At 38.6% G+C, this 19,410-nt stretch overlaps 1 protein-coding gene across 2 annotated transcripts in view; it reads left to right on the top strand.

The window, feature by feature from the left end:
- The window catches only part of TFPI (tissue factor pathway inhibitor), a 56,004-nt gene extending 38,323 nt beyond the window's left edge, over positions 1–17,681 (top strand). For both annotated transcript variants that reach the window (XM_077829908.1, XM_077829907.1), the window contains 5 exons: positions 828–866; positions 4,922–5,098; positions 6,018–6,113; positions 12,770–12,952; positions 14,864–17,681. In XM_077829908.1, the coding sequence (XP_077686034.1) occupies positions 828–866; positions 4,922–5,098; positions 6,018–6,113; positions 12,770–12,952; positions 14,864–14,970 (602 nt within the window). In that variant the 3' untranslated portion in view covers positions 14,971–17,681. The remainder of the gene's footprint in view (positions 1–827; positions 867–4,921; positions 5,099–6,017; positions 6,114–12,769; positions 12,953–14,863) is intronic.
- Positions 17,682–19,410: the final 1,729 nt, after the last annotated feature.

The raw sequence follows: 19,410 nt of genomic DNA, 5'->3' as shown, positions 1-19,410 counted from the left end.
TGAGATTACTACCAAAAAGGTTTTTTGAGGGCTATGCTCAGTGTATGTGGACCAGGGAAATGGTTACTTCCCTCCTAGCAATGTTTAAACACCATTCTGTGTTTAGAGGTGCTCAGTGATGGCTTTTTCAAATCTCAGTGTAGACAGGCGGTTAAAATTTTCAAGAGCCTTGGTTACTTAGGGGCATAAGTGCCTAAGTCACTTTGGAGAATGGACTTGGAATCCTAGGTATCATTGAAAGTCTGTCAGTATATAAGGTGGTGGAGTGGGCTGTCTGGAGAGGGGAGCAGTTGCCACAATCTCTCTAAATCTCTCAATCTCTCTCACAATCTCTCTCTTGTCTATATAGATAACCCAGATCCAGCTCCTCCGGTATGTGGGGTATTGGTTGCCTGGTACAGATGAGCCACTGTCTGCCAATGACATGTAAAGCATTCTGTCTATTGAACCTGTGCTGTGCAGAATTAGATGACATGGGGTGAAATCCTCACTCCATTGAAGTCAGTGGGAATTTTGCCTTTGTCTTCAGTGGGGCCAGGAATTTCTCCCCCTCTCCTCCTCCCACCGCAATGTACTTAACATGTCACAGTAGCACAGCCATAGCAGGCCTTTCCATGTAAATAGAGCTGAACCCAGTGTTAGCAAAAGTGTAATATATTTACAATATTTTTCTAATGTAGACAAGACCTAGGGATGGTGCAATAGCAATGTTTTTCTATGTTCTCCCCAATGTAGGACTTTAGCTAAATGCCATGGTCTCATTCTAGAGATGAACCTCTTGCTATTCATTTTTAAAAAAAATATTTTTCTTTTTCTTTCTATTGAAGAAGTCCTGGTGAAGAAAACCCGTGGAAGATTTAAAAAAGGTAATTTTCATATTGTAATTACTTAGCAGTGTCTTATTTGGTAATAAGGGAATAATTTGACAATAGGGAATGACCTTTTTATGGTAGGTCCCCTGTTGCATATCTAAAAGTGATCAGTGCTCCAGAATGCCTTTTGATATTGAGCAACTTCAGGCTTAAATGATGTCAGAGTTCACTATTCTTCTTCCTCTGTATTCACTGAGAGTATCTGGGATGACTGATTACCAAACCAATAGCAAGCAATCCCTCCTCTCCAAAATCAAAATGTTAAGCATTTTTCTTTCCATTCTGTCAGTAATGAGGAAAGGGGGACTTTAACTGATTCTTCAAGAGTTATGAGGACATTAAATTCAGAGGGGAGTCTGACATGATGCTATTGCCTTTTCCAGGGCACTAAAATGATTTTACCATTCAAGTACTTCCTCTGCTAGGGAGTTAGTGAGCTGACAATTATAGTTTGTTTAGCCCGTATGCTTGTGAGTATTGTTTGCATAGCCATGAATAAAAAGGATTTTGTATTTGCATGTTCAGACCATTGTGCTTTTAGGTAAGAAATATACATTAGACAGTAGTGGCTTAACAATACAGGTTAATTATGTTGACTAACACCATTAAAACTCAGAGCTTCTAAAACATCCACATTTGCTGCCATTGCCCAGGAGTGTAACATTTTTTTTTTCATTGCGATTGTGAATATACTCATTAATCTGTGATAAAGGGAGACCCCAAATGTAATCAGAAGAAGCACAGCACTGTGCTATCCTTTCATTGCTGCCTATCCACTTGACTTCAAAGATTCCACTGTAGTCTGAGGCCTTTCATGGTCTGAAATGGCCAAATACCCTGCTAACTTCATAGAAGTCAGTATCTTATGTTGCTAGTAAATTCTCTTCCTCTGCTTACCAGCTCTTCTCCCTCTTCTCCTTTTTCATGCACGGGCATACACATACCGTTTTTCTTGCCGATGAAGGTGGGTCTGTTTTGGAGTGGATGTTACTCCACACAGATATGGCACATTTAGAAGTATAAATGTACTAAACTACTCTCATTTTTTATGTTTGTAAATTAATATTCTGGGATTTTTCAAACCAACTATTCTTCAAAAATATCTAAGCAACTAATATAAAAAGTCTAGTTTGAAAAAGGGACCTGATTTTATACCATGGAGTCCTTAAAGTTGACTTTCCACAGATGCTGCAGAAGTTTGGCAATATTTCCCTGAAGGTCTAACCCTCATTTCCCTGCTTTCCATGACAGAACAGCAAATGCCCTGCAAAAGTCAGCTGTTGTAGCTAATCATCAACAGTATTAAATGTTGACTATTTCTGTAGTAATACGCTCTTGGATATTAAGTCTCCGGGGAAGGACAGGACTCCTCAGATGCACAATAATAGCATTTGCGTATGTCACTATATTCAAGGTTGCATCACCTTATCCTTCTTAACACCTAATCTTGAAAGGCTTATGACAGCTGTACAAATGATCTCTGAGCTAAAACTCAGTGTACTAGATTTCATCACAAGAGCACATTTTAATATCAGCTTTAAGTTTTCTAGCAAGCCATTCAGCTGTTTAAGCAATATGAATTATTATCCAATCTTTCTCTAGGTCTCTTAATTCAGTTAACACAGTCCTTCTTTGTTCTTTCATTATGTTGTTACTCTTGCTGGAATTCTGTGCCACTGCACAATGCATAATTTGCACAGAATTAATGTTCCCTGCAGAATTTTATTTTTTCCCACAGAATTTGTGATTTTTTTTCCCCCAGCACTCCTGTCAATGCCTGGCACAGACAGCTGGGGCTCCCACTGTCAGCAGGAGTGTGATTATATTGTGTTGTTTTGGCAGAATTTTGCAGAATTTTAAAGTATTGTGCACAGAATTTTTAATATTTTGGCACAGAATTCCCCCAGGAGTAATTGTATAGCATTTGGTGAAAGACCATTCCCCTCTGCTGGTCCTATTGTCTGAGATAGTTACTTAGATGGAATGGCACTAAAAGGCTATCTATCTCATTTAAATTCTCAGTTGAAAGCATAGTGTCTCCCTTCCCAGACCGCTCAACTTCAATTTTCCTATGTGAAGTGCATTTTGTAACTCTGTGAAGTGGCTTGGAATGAATTTTGTATGAATGATGCTAATCCAAATGGTGTTATACTTTAATTGTATTGTAAATGTATTTACTGGTAGAAGATGCAATTTTTCAATCCAACTACAAACAGCCCAGATGTAAAATGAAATAATTTTTGAATATTATTGATTTTGGTTACTTAAAATAAAATATTAAGATAGTCTGGTTTAAATTTTAATGATGATATCTTCATTATCTCGACAAAGCTTCACAAGAAGTTTTGCTAAGTACAAGACATCAATAGCATTTCTAAGTAGAGCTCTGTGAAGGATGGAAGTTTCATTTCATAAAGCATTCCGAGATTTTGAAATGGTGGCTTTGTTTAAAATTTGGGTCATTTGAAATGTTTCATTTTGACAAAATGAAAATAGTATAACAATATAATAGAAAATATTTAAACAATGAAATGAAAATCATTTCAAAATGAAAAATCAAAATGTTTTGTTCTGAAAATGTTGAACTGGGACATTTTGATCTTGCCAGAACTTTTTTCATGTTTTTTTCTGTTCTGATGTAATCGACCTAATTTCATGATGTGTTTCGATTTTGATGGACCTGCATATTCCAATGAAAGATGATTCCATCAAAGTTTCTCCAGCCAGTTCTATTTCTAAGAGAGACTGAAATTATGCATTCCTAATATAGGGTGCCTTTATAAAATAGGTATTATTATTAATATTAAATACAATTCATAAATATTACTTGAATGTAACAAATTATAATTAAATATTTAAATATACAATATTCCACAAAGGTTCTGAATTAGCTATTTTGGTAAAATGTGTATATGATAAGTGACACCTTTTAAATTATGGATCAGAGTCTGCTTTCATTTATACCAGAGTTAATTCTAAGCAACTTCACTGACTTCAGTGGGATTACTGTAGATTTACTTGTTGTAATTGACCATTTACATTCAACTGGCAGGCCACAGTGGCTCAGACAGATCCATTCTCACTATTCTATGTCTCACACATAATGAGTGTTTTGTGTGGTTGCCTAAATGTACATTTACCTAATTAGTCAGTCAACCAGATACATAATTCATATTTCAAAATATGTGTACCTGACAGTTCAGAATGACTCAAAATCACAGTTATGTTTTACTTCCTGCCATGATTTTGTTTTTTTAACTTCATTTAGAGAAAAATTAATTAAAATGAATATCTACACTTTAAGGCTAACTTTATGGCTATGTCACAAGCTAATAAAATCAAGGATCGTTTTCCTTTCCCTTTACTGCCATAGCCCAAGATGATGGGTCTTCAGATCTCTGTATTAATCTTATATGAATATTGTATGATTTTCCCATAATCTCTTGGTTTGTGAGGTAATCATGTAGTACTAGCTGTGACCTGAGATTCAAGTGATGCTAAACCTCACTCCAGGTTCCTGTCCCATTGTCCAGCAGTTCAACGTCTGAGACAAAATACACTCTGAATTTTTTCTGTTCCTTTAAGTTAATTCTCCTTGTCCTTTCCATTTTAGCATTAGTCCTTTATACCTCCTTGTCTCTGCTTCTATAACTCCCACTAATACTGACTTGATGCATTTATCAAGTGGTGAATAATATGTAGTAAGGTTCAAATAAGGTAAGCAAGACACAATTCTTTCTTTGATTCAAAGAGTCAGTTCTCTTAATAAGAACATGTGTCATTTGATTGGTCATCGAATCTTGTGTTTCAGGTCACAGAGATAATTCACTGTAGCTGGAGCTTTGCTGTATGATAGGTGAGGAGCAGGCAATCAAAATTATTTTACTCTCATGCTCCAATGCAGTATTGCAGTGGGATTTTTGCTAGTTTTTTCACTCCTTAGTCTGAAGTTATAGGCCTCTCTTTTATAAAGTTCTTCTCATTCTTTTGTAGTTTTGATCACAGATAACACGGGTTATTTTTTTCTCCTCAATCATTATTTTCAATAGAAAAACCTGACTTCTGTTTTATGGAGCAAGACCCTGGAATCTGCCGAGGGTATTTTTCCAGATATTTCTATAACAAGGAGTCACAGCAGTGTGAAAAGTTCAAGTATGGTGGGTGCCTGGGAAATCAGAACAACTTTAAGGCCTTGGAAGAATGCCAGATTGCCTGCCAGGACAATTGTAAGTTTTTCTTCTTGTTGTTCTCATTTTTATTTTTATTTTTGAATGAAGTATGGATTGTTTTAAGGGATTTGTGGGGAAAGGGTATAATGCAAATAAAGGACCTGGATTCTGCAATAAGCACTGCATCGAGCTAACACATTTAGCCATGAGCAATTAAGGCGTTTGTTTGTTTGTGTGTTTGTTTGTTTTTAAATAGCATAAAGCTAGTGCTGGTTATCTGGCACTGCTTAGTTCCAATAAATAGTGCAGAATTCCTGATTCTTTCAGTTAAATATCTGTACATATTTTCATCTTAGAAATTCCAGTAAAATATTCATTAACATTGTCTAGTGTACCTAAAAATATTTAGAATATTATAATTTTAAAAAAATATCTTTTAAATCAAAATTAATATGTTTGATATCACATCCCTAGTGCATATGCAAATTTCATTGATCAAAAGTCCATTGCCCCATGCATGAAATAAGAGTAAATTTTTATATAATACAAAAGACAATTAATGGAAAAAATACAGGGCCATGTGGGAGATACTGGTTTAGCTCCGCAGATTTCAACAGATCTATATCATGCCTCGTTTCTGGCCTGAATCTGGATAAGGGTCATATGAATTGTTAGTAATAATACATATTTGAAAGGAGTTTTATATGTGCAGTGACTAGAATGTTGGCAGTGCAACAACTAAAATAATGAATTTCAGTTCAGATCTTAAATTATTTGGGGGAAAAAGTGGTCCCAGGATAGCATTTGTATCAATCCCATATGATAAAAATACCAGTGGGGGTTGGAGGAAGGTTGGTTTTATTAATGTTATTAATTCCACACTTGGAGTCAGTCAAACCAATATTAGTCACGTTAGTTTCAAGGCCTAGGCTGTCCAGATATCCCTTTAGCCACTATTTCTCTCTTTTTCTTTCAGCAAATTCACTGCAATTAGACCACCGTGACGAACACCCCATCATGATGAACAATAGCTCTCCTGTTGTAAAGCCCAGTGAGTTTCCAAGGCTTTTTGGTAAGAATTTCCTTTTGAATTTGTCTGGGTAAAACAAATGGAGATGAGCATTCCTCTGAAAGTGAAGGGGTAAAATTATCTATAGATCTACAGACATTAAGAAATACTTGGCTGCAAAACATAAATTATTTGTACATAATATGTATGGTAGAGACTGAACAGTTTTCTTCTATGGCCTGGAGTAAACATTGACATGTAAGAGACACTAAAATTGTGAGACACGTAATTACCATAGGAAAGGTTAAAATCAGTTACTGTGTGGCAACAGAGAAGGAGGAAGTGAATAAATATGAGCCATGTCTGAGCCTACCTGACTTTTTCCCACATAGAGACCAGGGTGTCTGCCTTCCATACATAGCAAGAGTTTCTTGGCTTTTTCCCCCTATGCCAAATTAATTCTCTGCTGGTGATTTGCAGCTGTATTACAGACCCTTTTAGCCACCTGGATGGTCCATGGGGGCCATAACCAGTTTTCGGAATTTGGCCCAGTAAAATTATCGGACCTGATTCTCATGTACACTAAGACCATTTTACACTACGCTGATAAGGGAGTATAAGTAACAGGTGTAAATTACATTTGTATCCATTTCAAGGCTGTCAGAGAGGTGTAGAATCAACTGTATGTAAATAAGCCTCAGGCCCTTCAACTCTGACATTAGCTCTGGACCAGTTTCCACAGCTGAGGACTGTGCATTAGAGATTGAGAATTTGTCCAGGTTTGAAAGGTAATTGTGGTTGAGGCATGTCAATTTGTGATCCACAGTTGTACAAGAGGGAACACGCAACAGCTGGGAAAAGACTGATCACTCTCACCAAGTCTTTCTGGTGGTCTTCTGCACTTGTACTCACATATACTTCCTGAGATTGAGTGATGGCTAATGTATTCACTGAGCCTTCAGTGTTTGACATTGGCTATAAGATAATGGATGGGGAATGTGTCAGTGCTCTTTGCCTAGTGAGATTTTGATAATAAACTCTGGATATGTATTCGTTTGTGTTGTGTTACATTTCCTGCATGCATTGTGATGATATTCACTGTTGGGTTGAGGATAAGCTTTTGTGACGCTGTCTGTTTTGGGTACCAGTCTGCAGCATTGGATGCTGAGACAGCAACTCTCAGTTGCTGAAATAGCTAAGCTATTAGCAGAGAAGACAGCATGTTGGATGACTATTTTGCTGAAAAGTCTTACGTGAGTGGAAGCTTTTTCTAACAAGAAAGCATAAATACAGAGTCATAATAGCATGTGAATTCCTTGAGATATATTTACTAATTATGTGAGTCTGAAAATCTCACACAAAATAAATATATGAAAATGAAACGGCATAATCAATCATAGGGGTTTTTTTTCTAAAGCATTTTCTATTTTTAAATAAATGGGCACATTATTGACCCAATAAATAATACTCTCCAAGGAATCACTCCTTATAGGAAATATATTAATATGCCATTGAAAATTTATTTAATCTCTGTTTCAAAGAAAGAAATGCATTGTTGGTGATAGATCAGAAGCTGCAGAAACATCAAATAAATAAGCTACCAACAAACCTATTGCTATACAGAGAATTGAAATCTTCTATTTCTAGATGGAACTATATTTCTTCTTTAAATGCAAATTTGAAACTTCTTGCTCACTACGATCATCTTGCTGACAGAAAAGATCATTTAGTCTTATTCTCCCTCTGGGTGTAAATCACAGAGGTAACTTCATTTTGCACTTCTGGAAAACCAGAGAAAGTGAGCCAAGAATCAAACCTTTCATTTTCTGTTGGAACAGAAAGGGGAAGCTGACCTGTGATATTCAAATACTCTACTGTGCCATTTAAAAATGGTATAGGAGTGAAATCCCATTATCAGCACAGTCCGTATGCAATTATGCAGGTTGTCAATTCCTATTCTTGTTACTAAAGATTCTCTCCAAACATGGCCGTGACCCTCTACTGGGGTAAATTGGCATTGTTCTACCTGTTAACATGCCTGTAGCAATTTATACTCACAGATCTGGTCTATTGGATGCAAGATCTGATCATCTGTTATCTTTGTAACAGTTCTGCAATTTATGTGAAGATTGTTCAGTTTTCTCTTCCTTGACAGTCAAAAAGCTGAGACTGAAGTTTAGGTACTGCAGTAAAGTAGGGCTCGGGGGACAGTTCGGTGATATCTCTGAAACTATTAGATATATGAAAGATAATACGGCAAACTGCATTGTGTCACACTTGGCTCTTGGAGCCTATCCATGGATGGAGGGAGAATGAGTGAGCTGGCTGTTTCCTGTAAAGGAGTCCAAACAGCCTGTGCCCAGCCCTCAAGTACAGGACAGAATCCCTGTTCAGTGGTGGTTCCTCTTTCCTTCCCTGTTTTTCAACAAATTTCAGAACTTTCCAGTCTGAGTACCCGAGGATCTCCAGCTTCCCAGCTTCTGGCTTCCCATCAGGAAACCACATGTAGCTCTGGGGAGGCTGGAAGCAGACTGCCAGGTTGCCAGGGAGCTGGGTAACCCAGATGCCAAGGCCTGGCTTCTGTCAAAAGCTTCAACCGAACCGACATGTTCCCATGGAACATTTCTATTCCATTGTATCAGCAGTTTCTGATGGAAAGCTGTTTTGTTGGAACACTTTCTGCCATCTCTACTGGGAAGCCTGTGTTCTGTTCCTTGCATGTATATAATACAATGGATTCTTTCATTGCCTGTTCATGACCACATGGTGCTGAGCTATGGGACATTTTATCTGGCAAATAATAAACATAGGAAGTCCAAGTTTCTGAAATTGTCACTGGAGATCTAAAACCTGTATAAATTAAGGGGTTTAGAAAAACAGGAAAACAAGAATACAGAGGATAAAGCCAAAAATCTTTAAGGGTCATAGAGCTCAAGGCCGGAAGGGACCACCAGATCATCTAGTCTGATGCCCTGTATATCACAGAACACCACCACCCAGCCATCCGCACACAAACCCCAAATGGAAAAACTGCCTTGACTTCAGTGGGCTTTGCATCAAACCCATAATGTTGTTTTAAGTGCTAGTAGAGTAATGCTGTAGTTCCAAGCATAAAAAAATTAGATATATGACACCTAATTAGAGCAGTCAGAGGTATGCTTGCAGAGTGTGTAGACATACGCACGCTAGCCAGCCTACCAACGGCAGTGAAGTTGTGGCAGCACAGACCTCAGTGCTGGCTAGCTGCCTAAGTACGTACCCAGGATCCTAGGCAGGCTTGTACAGAGCATGCTGAAGAATGTGCTTAATTGCTATTTTTTAAAACAATTAATGTCTACTGCCTGTGCAACAAGACCTAGCCTGGTTAGCTCAAAGGCTGTCCAGACCTCTGTGTGGTCCACCCACTGCTGGGGAGTGTCCGGGGGGGGGGGGTGTTGGGAAGGGGGGAGAGACACCCACACACACTGTGCAAATGTGGTTACATACTTCTAACATGTTTTTTTAAATTGTGTCAATCTCCCATTGATGGAGACTATCCCAGTAGTCAATATATTAAAATCAAAACCCGTTAATCATCTGTATAATTGTGGGACATGAAATCCACAATAGAGCTTGTTTCTTTTTATCATTACATTTTTTTCTTAATTACGGCCTTCATGCAGAGTTGTACATAGATAAAGGGTACAGATTTTCACAGGCTGGCTGTTTCCATGAAGCTGCACAAAATGCAGGGGACATGCAGGCATCCTGAAGATTGTGACAATCCATTTCAATGGGGATTGGGTAACTATTAGTCTTCTTATTTTTTTACAGAATGCCTTGGACAATGTACAGGGTAGTTTTTTAGAAACAGTACAGTTAGAAAGGATCCTGAATAGCATTCAGATATCACTCCGAAGGGTGTATTACACATGCCTGGATTAGACAGTCCTTACTCAGCTGAAACTACTTCATGGGAAGAGGAAAGTTATGTAGGAATGTCCATGAGCTGGCAGTTGGAGAGTTCATAGGGTTGCCACCGCTCCAGGATTGTCCTGGACTCTCCAGAAATTAAAAATTCATCTTTAATTAAATATTATGTCATGTGATGAAATCTTTGTCCAACCAAAATTGGCAACCCTAGTTCCAGAGGGAAAGTCCATTATGGAAAGGAAATATGGGCTTTACAAAGTGTTAGCTGTCTCCCAATCATTGTGATGAACCCATATTTTTGGGGCACCTGCATGCATGTTCATGGTATTTTCCCAGAGGGCCAGCTCCATGGCACTAATTCCCAGGACACACTTGCTCGCAGCATGACAATTCCCTGAGGCAAGGATTTTTTCTAGAAGATGAACAAACCAGGCAAGTAATTTATATTCCCAACTTAAACTCTGTGAAATATTATAACATCCCAGTCTCATCTACCCGTTGTCACTGATATGCCCTTCTTTTGTGTTTTTTTCCAGGTTCAAAAGTTCCCAGATTAGCATAGGTAAGTATGTTGGTCTTTACTGCTTCCTGAAGCAATCTTTGTGTTTCAGGGCATAACTTTATCTCCAGCTGAGGTCAGGATGAAATTCACTCTTAGCATAAACTTGTTCAGTTAGCCCTGGTGTACACAAGAAAGTTGCACCAGTTTATTAAACTAAAAGCTGTTTTAAAACAGTGCATACCCCAATTTGGACAGTCTCTTGTTTTGCTTTGGGTGGCTTATTTAAAATTAATTTAAACCTATTCCTGATTAATTTCAGAATAAACTGAAATAAACCTAGTTTAATCCCAAATAAGGTGTCCACACAGGAGTTAGCACTGGTTTAACTTAATCAGTTTAAAATCACAACTTTAATTAACCAGTGCAACTTATGTTGGCAAACTCTAAGAAACATATTGCTGGCATTTTTCTAATCTTCGTCTGAAGCTTTGTCGTTGATCTGTCAGACTCAAAACCCTGGTGCATTTGTCCTTTCTGGAATAACAATCCTTATGCTCCAGGTCACTAATTCTTTTTCTCTCAACATTTCTCCAAATGATCAATGAACCCTTTTAGTTACATGATTACATCCCATACATAACACATTTATTCCCATACTGAAACCTGAGAAGACTACATTTGCCTTAAAATGCAATTAAAAATTCTTTACTCAGTTTTTGCATTCAAAGAATTTTTGTTCAACACTGTAATGTTCTTAATGTTGCTTAAAAATGTATAGTTCCATTTTACTGTTATTTTCTTCCCCACCACAATTACTATTTTTTCCTTCCCAGCAATATTTCACACTATTTTTCATAATGCCATTCAGGGAACCTGTTAGCTAATCATACTTTATCTGCAAATATTTTTGGTAATGAGAACATTTGTAAGACATGTAAAATGTAACTCAGTTTTCTCCTTTCTTTTTCAGCCTGCAGTTCTTGACGTTTGTAGCCACCTCGTAGCCTGTTGCTCGCTGAGTGGCTTGTCTGGTTCGTCATTCTATATCTTCAGGATGCCTTTGGCTCTGTTATACTGCAGTCTCTCCTGAAAACGTCCAGTTTTTCTGTGTTCTGAACTGGCTTTTACAGCTCTCCAGCCTTGTGGCTTCTTCAAGAATCTCTGTCTGGCTTCTTACCGTCCTCTCATCTGTTCAAATCTTGTAGAGAGCAGCCCTGCTAGCTCCCTAAATGACAACTGTGTCCTCCAGGAATCTCAGCACTCAAACTGATATAATGGCTCCCATTCCCTTGAAACTTCAGCCTTCTTGCCTTCAGAAGCTATATGCATAATTTTCACTTTGGCTTTTGAAATAGGCCTGAGCCATCTAGGGTGATCGGTCATCCTGCTTCTCCATGCTTTGGTGCTTCTTCCAGCCTTGGGTTAGCTCCCTGGACTTGGTTCAGCTTCCAGTTCTTCTGGACACAGTAACAGAGAAACAATAAGAGCAATAATAGGACAGCAGCCTTTCTGCTTGGAACCTTAAAAATGTAACTGCCATACTACTAACACCAGATTCCAGTAGCTTCTCTATTGATTGTTGTGCCTACTCTTGCCCTTCATTCCTTGGTTAGACTGTCAATCACACTGTCTGCTCTGTCAGGAACTTTCTTACTGGGCAATGTTGTTTTTACTCTGACATTAGGTTTAGCCCTCCAAATCTACACAGCCAGAGCCCAATCCTGCAAGGTGCTGAACACCATCAGCCCTCAGTGATATGAAGGTGTGCAGCCCCTCTGAGGAGCAGTCACTTCATTAGGTTTAGTAACATTTTGGAGGTACTATTTTAATATCGTCAATGTTTAAATTACTCCTCTTTTTTTGCAAGGTGTGTCAATTAAATCTTCTCACCAGTGATGTTAAATGGCACCTCTTTCTATAAGGTTAGCTGAAAACATGAAGCACTTTGTATTACTACATATGCAATGGGGCAAGTCCTGCTTTTTTGACTTCAAATGTGAGGACAGAATTTGTCCTAGTATGTTGTGCGATCGTGTAATGAAAGATGCTAGTGTAATGCATACTGTACATGCGAGGGGGCAGAAGTAAAGTCGCTGTGAAATTTACCTATGAATTTCCTGAGCTTTGAGTAATTAAAAACTCATACCTAATATTGCCTTAATGTACTTATTTGAGGGGGGGCTTGCTCACATTATACCTAGGTATGTGTTTAAACTCTTCAATTTGTGACACTGAATATAACAGATAAGGAAACAGTACCAGACACTCAGTGGTGCATCTAACCATGTTTCCTCAATGTTCTTAGAACCACCTCCTCTCCCTTCTCTCTGCATGACCCCTGCGGATCGAGGCCTTTGCAAAGCCAATGAGAAAAGATTCTTCTATGATCACTCAACAGGAAAATGCCATCCATTTAGCTACAGTGGGTGTGGTGGGAATGAAAATAATTTCACTTCCAAAAACTCATGTCTGAGGACCTGTAAGAAAGGTAGGGAAATCAACAGAGCAAAGAGGTTAAGATTCTGCTGTCCAGAGCCTGATCTTTCATGCAAGTGGGTATGCTGAAATATAACAATGAAAAGATAACAAAAAAGTGCTATGATTCCAGCAAAGAATTGCATATTAGATGTTTTATAATTGTTCAAATAAAATACGCCTGTAGTACAACAAACATTTAAGCAGTTGCTCGATCCATTAAATTCAGCAAACGATTATCTCCACAGCACAGTATGTTGTAATGTTAATTGGAATTACATGTGTGCATCAAGAAGAGAATACGGCCTTCTTTTAGTGAAGTGTTTAAGCACGTGCTTCACTTTCAGCCTGTAAGTAGTTCTGTTCCATTGAAATTAATAGGACAAACTCACATGATGAAAGCACTTTACTGAATCAGGGTCTTAAGGCCAGATTTTCAAAGGTGTTTAGGCACCTAAAAATCCACATAGGTGCTTCTGAAAGTCCCAGTAGGTAACTAACTTCTCTTGATTGCTAACTTGCTTAACCACTTTTAAACATCCCTCTAGGTCAGTGGTTCTTAACCTAGGGTGGATGCACCCCCTGGGGGTCCAAGATGCCCTTTCATGCCAGAATGAAACATGCCAGATTTTTTTTTTTAGAAGGTAAACCATCGAAAACACAAATTAAGCACAGGCACATAAGTACAACTACTTTATTTCATCAAACCTAGGTGTTCATTAAAAAATGTATAATGTTAATAATTACTGTAATATACAAACAAAAATATATCTAGGTTTAAAGAACTGACCTACTTCAACGATTTTTGATAAGGGGTGCGAGAACATATTTTGAGAGCCCAAGGTGTGCAGGCTGCAGTAAAGGTTAAGAACCACAGCTCTATCCTCATCTTTAAGAACCTAAATACCTTTGAAAATCTGGTTCTAAATGCTTAGCTGTTATAAAATCCAGACATATTTAATACTATGCTGTGCCAACAAGCCCCAACTGCACCAGGTAGCAAGGGATCAGTTTTGTAAAATGAACTCGCTTTTGGGTTTGCTCATTTGTTACTGTGGGAAAGAAGTGCTGATGTGAAATCTCAAGACTCTTACACAAGTTTATTCTGTCTCTGTCTTCCCTTCCTGAACACTGGAGTAAATAGGAGAGCATACTTCCCCCCGTATTGTAACATGGCTCCCGATGTTCACAATCAGCATAATAATAATGGTGGTAAAGCAATCTTCACTGGAACAAATAAAATGGGGATGCTCCAATCAATGTGATTTCGGGAGAAGACATCCACTTTACTGCCTGAGCACAAAGGGCCAAATTGTGCATTCAGATACACATGTGAAAGTCAGCGAGTGAGCGCAAACCCTATGCACCGCTGAAGCCCTCCAAATAGGGCATCAATGTGAGACTTATGTGGCACAGGGCCTCGTGTTAATCTCTGTACAGGGATGAATTTCACTCATTGACTTCATTAGAAGTTTCATGTGTGGCTCTCAGAGCAGAATTTGTTCCATAGAACATCTACCTTACAGCAGAATATTGCAGATTTTTTTTTCCAAAAAATTGGAGTCATTAAGAAATATTAGGCCGAATTCTGCTGTCACTGATCCAGCTCTCGTTACAGGCAATGGGACTCTTGCCATTGACTATAGTGGGCTTTGGATCAGGGCCACTTACAGTGCTGTAAATCAGAGTTAACTCCCTTTTAGAGTCAATGGAGTTACACCAGTGTATGTAAGAGCTGAATCAGGCCCATGATCCCAGCTGATCGCACACATTCTGCTTTAAGCTACACCAGTGTAAATCTGTAGTAACTCTAGTATGGAAGTACATAGGTGTAACAGAAAGCAGAATCTGGTCCTTCTTTATTTTCATATGATATGGATCTTATTTGGTACAGTGTGTAAAATTAATTTTTGTTTGCCATTAGATTTCAGTAAAAAACAAGGACGAAGAGGCTTAATGAAAATCAAGCGAAAAAGAAAGAAACAGCTGTTGAAGCTGACGGAAGATGAAATCATCATTGAAAGGATATAACTTCCGCTTTTTTAAAAGAGAAATGTGAACTACTCCATTATCTTTTATCTGTGAACAAAAGCATTAACAACAGCATTTTTAAACTCCTTACTGTACCGATCATTTGATTATGCATTATTGGGCGGCTTATCTATTTTGTTTTGTATTCCTCATTCATGTGTGCTAAGCGATCAGCATTTAATTTTTTTCGGATAAACGTAGTTAAAAATGCAGTTTGGCAATGTACACTCGCCAACGGAGCTGAAGCAGGACAAAACAGACTGTGGGTGTATATCTGAGCCACAATGATTCAGAGATCAGGCAGGCTTCACCTAGTCTGTTTTATTGTCTTGTTTGTCTTCCTCTGGAAACTTTCTTCTCAAAAGGAAGTATAATGCTTTTTATATAGGAGCATGAATAATTAATTCCTGAATACAGATAAAGGGCTATTGCTAAAAAGAGACACTGGGCCTGATTCTGATCTCATTTATTATATATTCTGTAAACCAGGTCTTAACTCTGCTGGAGTCCGTGGAGCCAGACTGCTGTAAATGGGGTGTAAGATCAGAGTTAATCCCACTAAGACCACAAAGAGAATATTCAAGTCATAAACAGGTGGAGAAATGTCACTGTGGATCTTCACAAAGCCCAAAGTATATCAGGGACACAGAGCTCTACAGCTGAAGTCATCAAGCCTCACCTTGTTGTGGCAATGGAGACATGGCTGGCAAGATAATAGTTCCCAGTAAAGCAAGTCTATCTTTGTCTATTTAAAGACAAAACAAAAAATTGTAAGCAAGTTGGTCACTTTAAAGATCTCATGATATGTCCTGTCCCTCTGAAAATATAATAGATGCTGGATAGGTTTGGGCTGGTTTTTTTTTTGTTTGTTTGTTTGTTTGTTTTTGTTTTTTAAAAAGAGTATTTATCATTTCCATATGTTTTGCTTTGAATACAATGTCTTTGTGCCACATGGCAATAAAGGCTTGGCATATATAAAAATGAGCTGGTTTTCAGAATACTTATCTTAATTGATATGGCCCTACTTCCATGATATGTGAGCCCATCATACTCTTAAATGTGTCTATCTTTCCTCACTATACTTTGAGCCATAGGAAATTGCTCTTATCACTGATTTACAGACAGGGAATTGAAACAGAGAGAGAAACTAAAGGTCAGATTTTTGAAGGTATTTTGGTGCCTAAAAATGTAGACAGATACTTTGAAAAATCCCAGTAGCTGCCTATCTGCATTTTTAGGCACCAAAATACTTGACCCTATGTGACTGACTGGTTCAAGTCACACAGAAAATTGTTGCAGAAAAAGGAACTGAACCTATATCTGCTATGTACAAGGATAGTATCTCAGCCACTGAACCATCCTTCTGTGTAGTATGAGTTGTCTGAGTGATTTCAGAAGCCTATACTTTTTGTATTATTTGTCCTCCGCTACATTTTGTGCTACTAAGCCTGCTTTGAAAAATACTTCTAGGACTGAAATATTCACTGAAAAATATGATGCCTTATTCTTGTATCTTATATAAACCTCTGTGAGGAGCAAAGAATCATAATGTGATAACTGCTTGACTGGACCAAATTGAGCTCTTCTTCACCAGTGTAAATCCAGAATAACTCCAATAACTAGTGAAGATCAATAGTGTCGTTTCTCCCCACGTGTAATTTGTTTTATGGTACTAATGGGTCTGATTCTGATCTCACTTACTGCAGTTCAAAGTCTACACTGGGGTAACTGACAGCATAACTTGCCCCAGCAATCACATTATGACTGTACTCCTCAGTCCCAGCGAAGCATGTTAGGATCTTTGGATGAAAGATTCAGTAAAAATGTTAGTTTTTATTTTAACGTATACTCGGAAAATCAGATGAAAATATGTTAAATCAAACCTAGAATGAGAAACATATTCAGTATTATATAAGGAAGCTTAGACATAAATTGTGCAGATTATTAACTGCATTGTATTGGAGCAGATAACTTTATTAGACAACTGGGCAAGTTAGTAATGATAAGTGCAGTTAGAAGGCCTGATCTTGCACGGTTACTCAGACTAAACTCCCATTGGCCTGGTTCTCACTTACGCTATGGGCCATTATAGCACTCTGGCAATATCATTTATACTCCCTTTAAGGCACCATTACACTGCCAGAACAGTATAAAGGGGCCTAGTGTAAATGAGCATCAGGCCCCTATTCTTTAGTAGTAAGAGTACGGTTCTCAAACTAGCAACAATTCTAAAATGGAATTGCATTATCCATTCTTAGGGAAAATCTTTTCTTTTTCATCAAGTCTGCTCCATGGCTGCCATTGCAATCCCAGGGTGTCACCATTTGCAATGTTGAGACTGTAAAGGAGCTTAAAGTAATGGGATCTTCAGTAGTATGTAAATCAGACAAATATTGGTTTCACTTATTACTTCATGTACTAAGAAAACCTATTGCAAGTGGATTAATTGTGTATGCTTCTTCTTCAATCCAAAACATTGCTACTAAAGTGAAAGCTGAAATCGGACTTTCACTTCATGCAAAACCCTGTCTTTACTGTATGGTTTTTATAAAAGTGCAGATCTGCTAAATATTGTTTGCAATGTTATTAGCCCTGTTGTCTTTTACTGTAATAACCATGAGTTTCATGAAACATTGTTCTCTTATTATCCGTGCATTTGTTTCTGTATGGTAATCTGGATTTTGTAGTATAGTAATAAATGGAAAAATTTATGTTGGTGTTTTCTTATAATGCGAAATATTCTCTTAAAACCTTCATAATTAAATGGCTCAATTTGGCAGAACATCGATTTGATTAGTTCACACCACTAACAAGGCAATGCAGGAATTGTTTACATTTTAAATCTATTTTTCCCTTCTGCCCAAATAAGGAGAGTGGCTATTCACTTGGGAAAGTAATCCAGATAAAGGATCCTCTCCTGGATTGTACGGTGCTTATTACTGTGAGTAGCCCCACTGAAGGGATTACCATGGATCAGCCTGCAGGTAAGAGGATGGGCAGTTGACAGAGGGCAGCCCAAGGAAGGAGTGAGTGGGTATGAAGTATTGTTGACACCCCCTCTTCCCTTGGGCCTTGGCTTGCCACTGATTCCCCCAGGGGATTGGAGTGTTATGCTCACTATGGGGAGTTAAAGCCAACACCACTTCCTGTGTGATGCACCACGTCATAGAAAACACTACGTGCAGCGGTAAGTACTTGCAGGATTGGTCTGTCTATGGTAAAAATAGCAACAAGCTTTTTTAAAAAGATGAAATATTTTAAATATACAAAACTGGTCCTGTTTTCTGAAGCGTTGAACCCATAAAGCCTCTGCCTCTCTGCTTGAAACGAGATCACTTCATTCTCCTCCCTTCTCTGCCCCAAGGAATCCTGACATCAGGTTTCCTCAGCTGCTGACTGTCCACAGAACCCTGCTTAAAGGGACATTCCCTCTACAAGATGAAGGGGAGGGAAAGGTGGTCATTTGGCATGTCAAAGTGTACTGTAACCTGGGGCTATCTTTCATTTATGTCCGGAGCTCTGCAGTGTTGGTGGGGGGTGATGTCCACCTGCTTCTCTCCAGCCTGATTTTTGCTCCCATATCAACGCCCCCCCCAAGCCCCCCCCCCCCCCCCCCCCCCGTGCAGATCAACAGTGCATGCCACACTGTTTACAGAGACCGGCCCATTGTTATTAGAATTGTATTAATGATAAGATTACATTTATTGTGCTTCTTTCATCCTGAAGAGGATCCTTTGCTGCTTTACAAACCATATCTATGAGAACATTGCAGTAGGTAAGCAAAATAAGGGCTGTGTGTGAAGACCACACTGTGCAGCACAGGAGGAGAGGGTACAGAGATGGCATGAGGCTCAATGTGGTGTTCTTCCACAGTCCAGGGTGATTCCCATGGTTGGCATAAATTACAGCAGCCTGGAGAATTTGACTCTTAAGTATTCTCCATTGGAAAGAAGAGCAATGAATTGAAGAGTAGGATCAATAATGTTAAGTGACTCAGCAGTATCCAGTGTTTCCATCCAGAAAAAGGAGTTGAGCATTATCAGACAGACAGGTATTGCAGAGCTGGGGTGAAATCCTGGCCTCATAGAAGTCAATGGCAAAACTCCCCTTAATTGCAATAGGACCAGGATTTCACCCCAGAAGAATATGAACCATCTGTCTTTGAATGTGCAGGATTTGGGCATGCACCAGTCATCTGGGAAGCGTAACTACAGTTCCCCTCCACCTATCCTGTTTCGTTAAGCAGTAAGAGCTAGTATTTCATCTTTAAAAAATCTTTCTTCACATCCCATTTAACATAGGAAAAGACTCATGTTCCCACAAAGTAATCCCTTATTGGCTATTTATCCTTCTGAGGGAAAGCCACTACAGCCTGATCAGTCTGTCCCCTGATATAATCCACAGCAGAGCTTCCTTTCATTTTCCTTTCTCTCATTCACA

The sequence above is a fragment of the Eretmochelys imbricata genome, chromosome 11, assembly GCF_965152235.1.
Source record: "Eretmochelys imbricata isolate rEreImb1 chromosome 11, rEreImb1.hap1, whole genome shotgun sequence".
Lineage (NCBI taxonomy): Eukaryota > Metazoa > Chordata > Testudines > Cheloniidae > Eretmochelys > Eretmochelys imbricata.
This window is presented reverse-complemented; position numbering and strand designations above follow the sequence as displayed.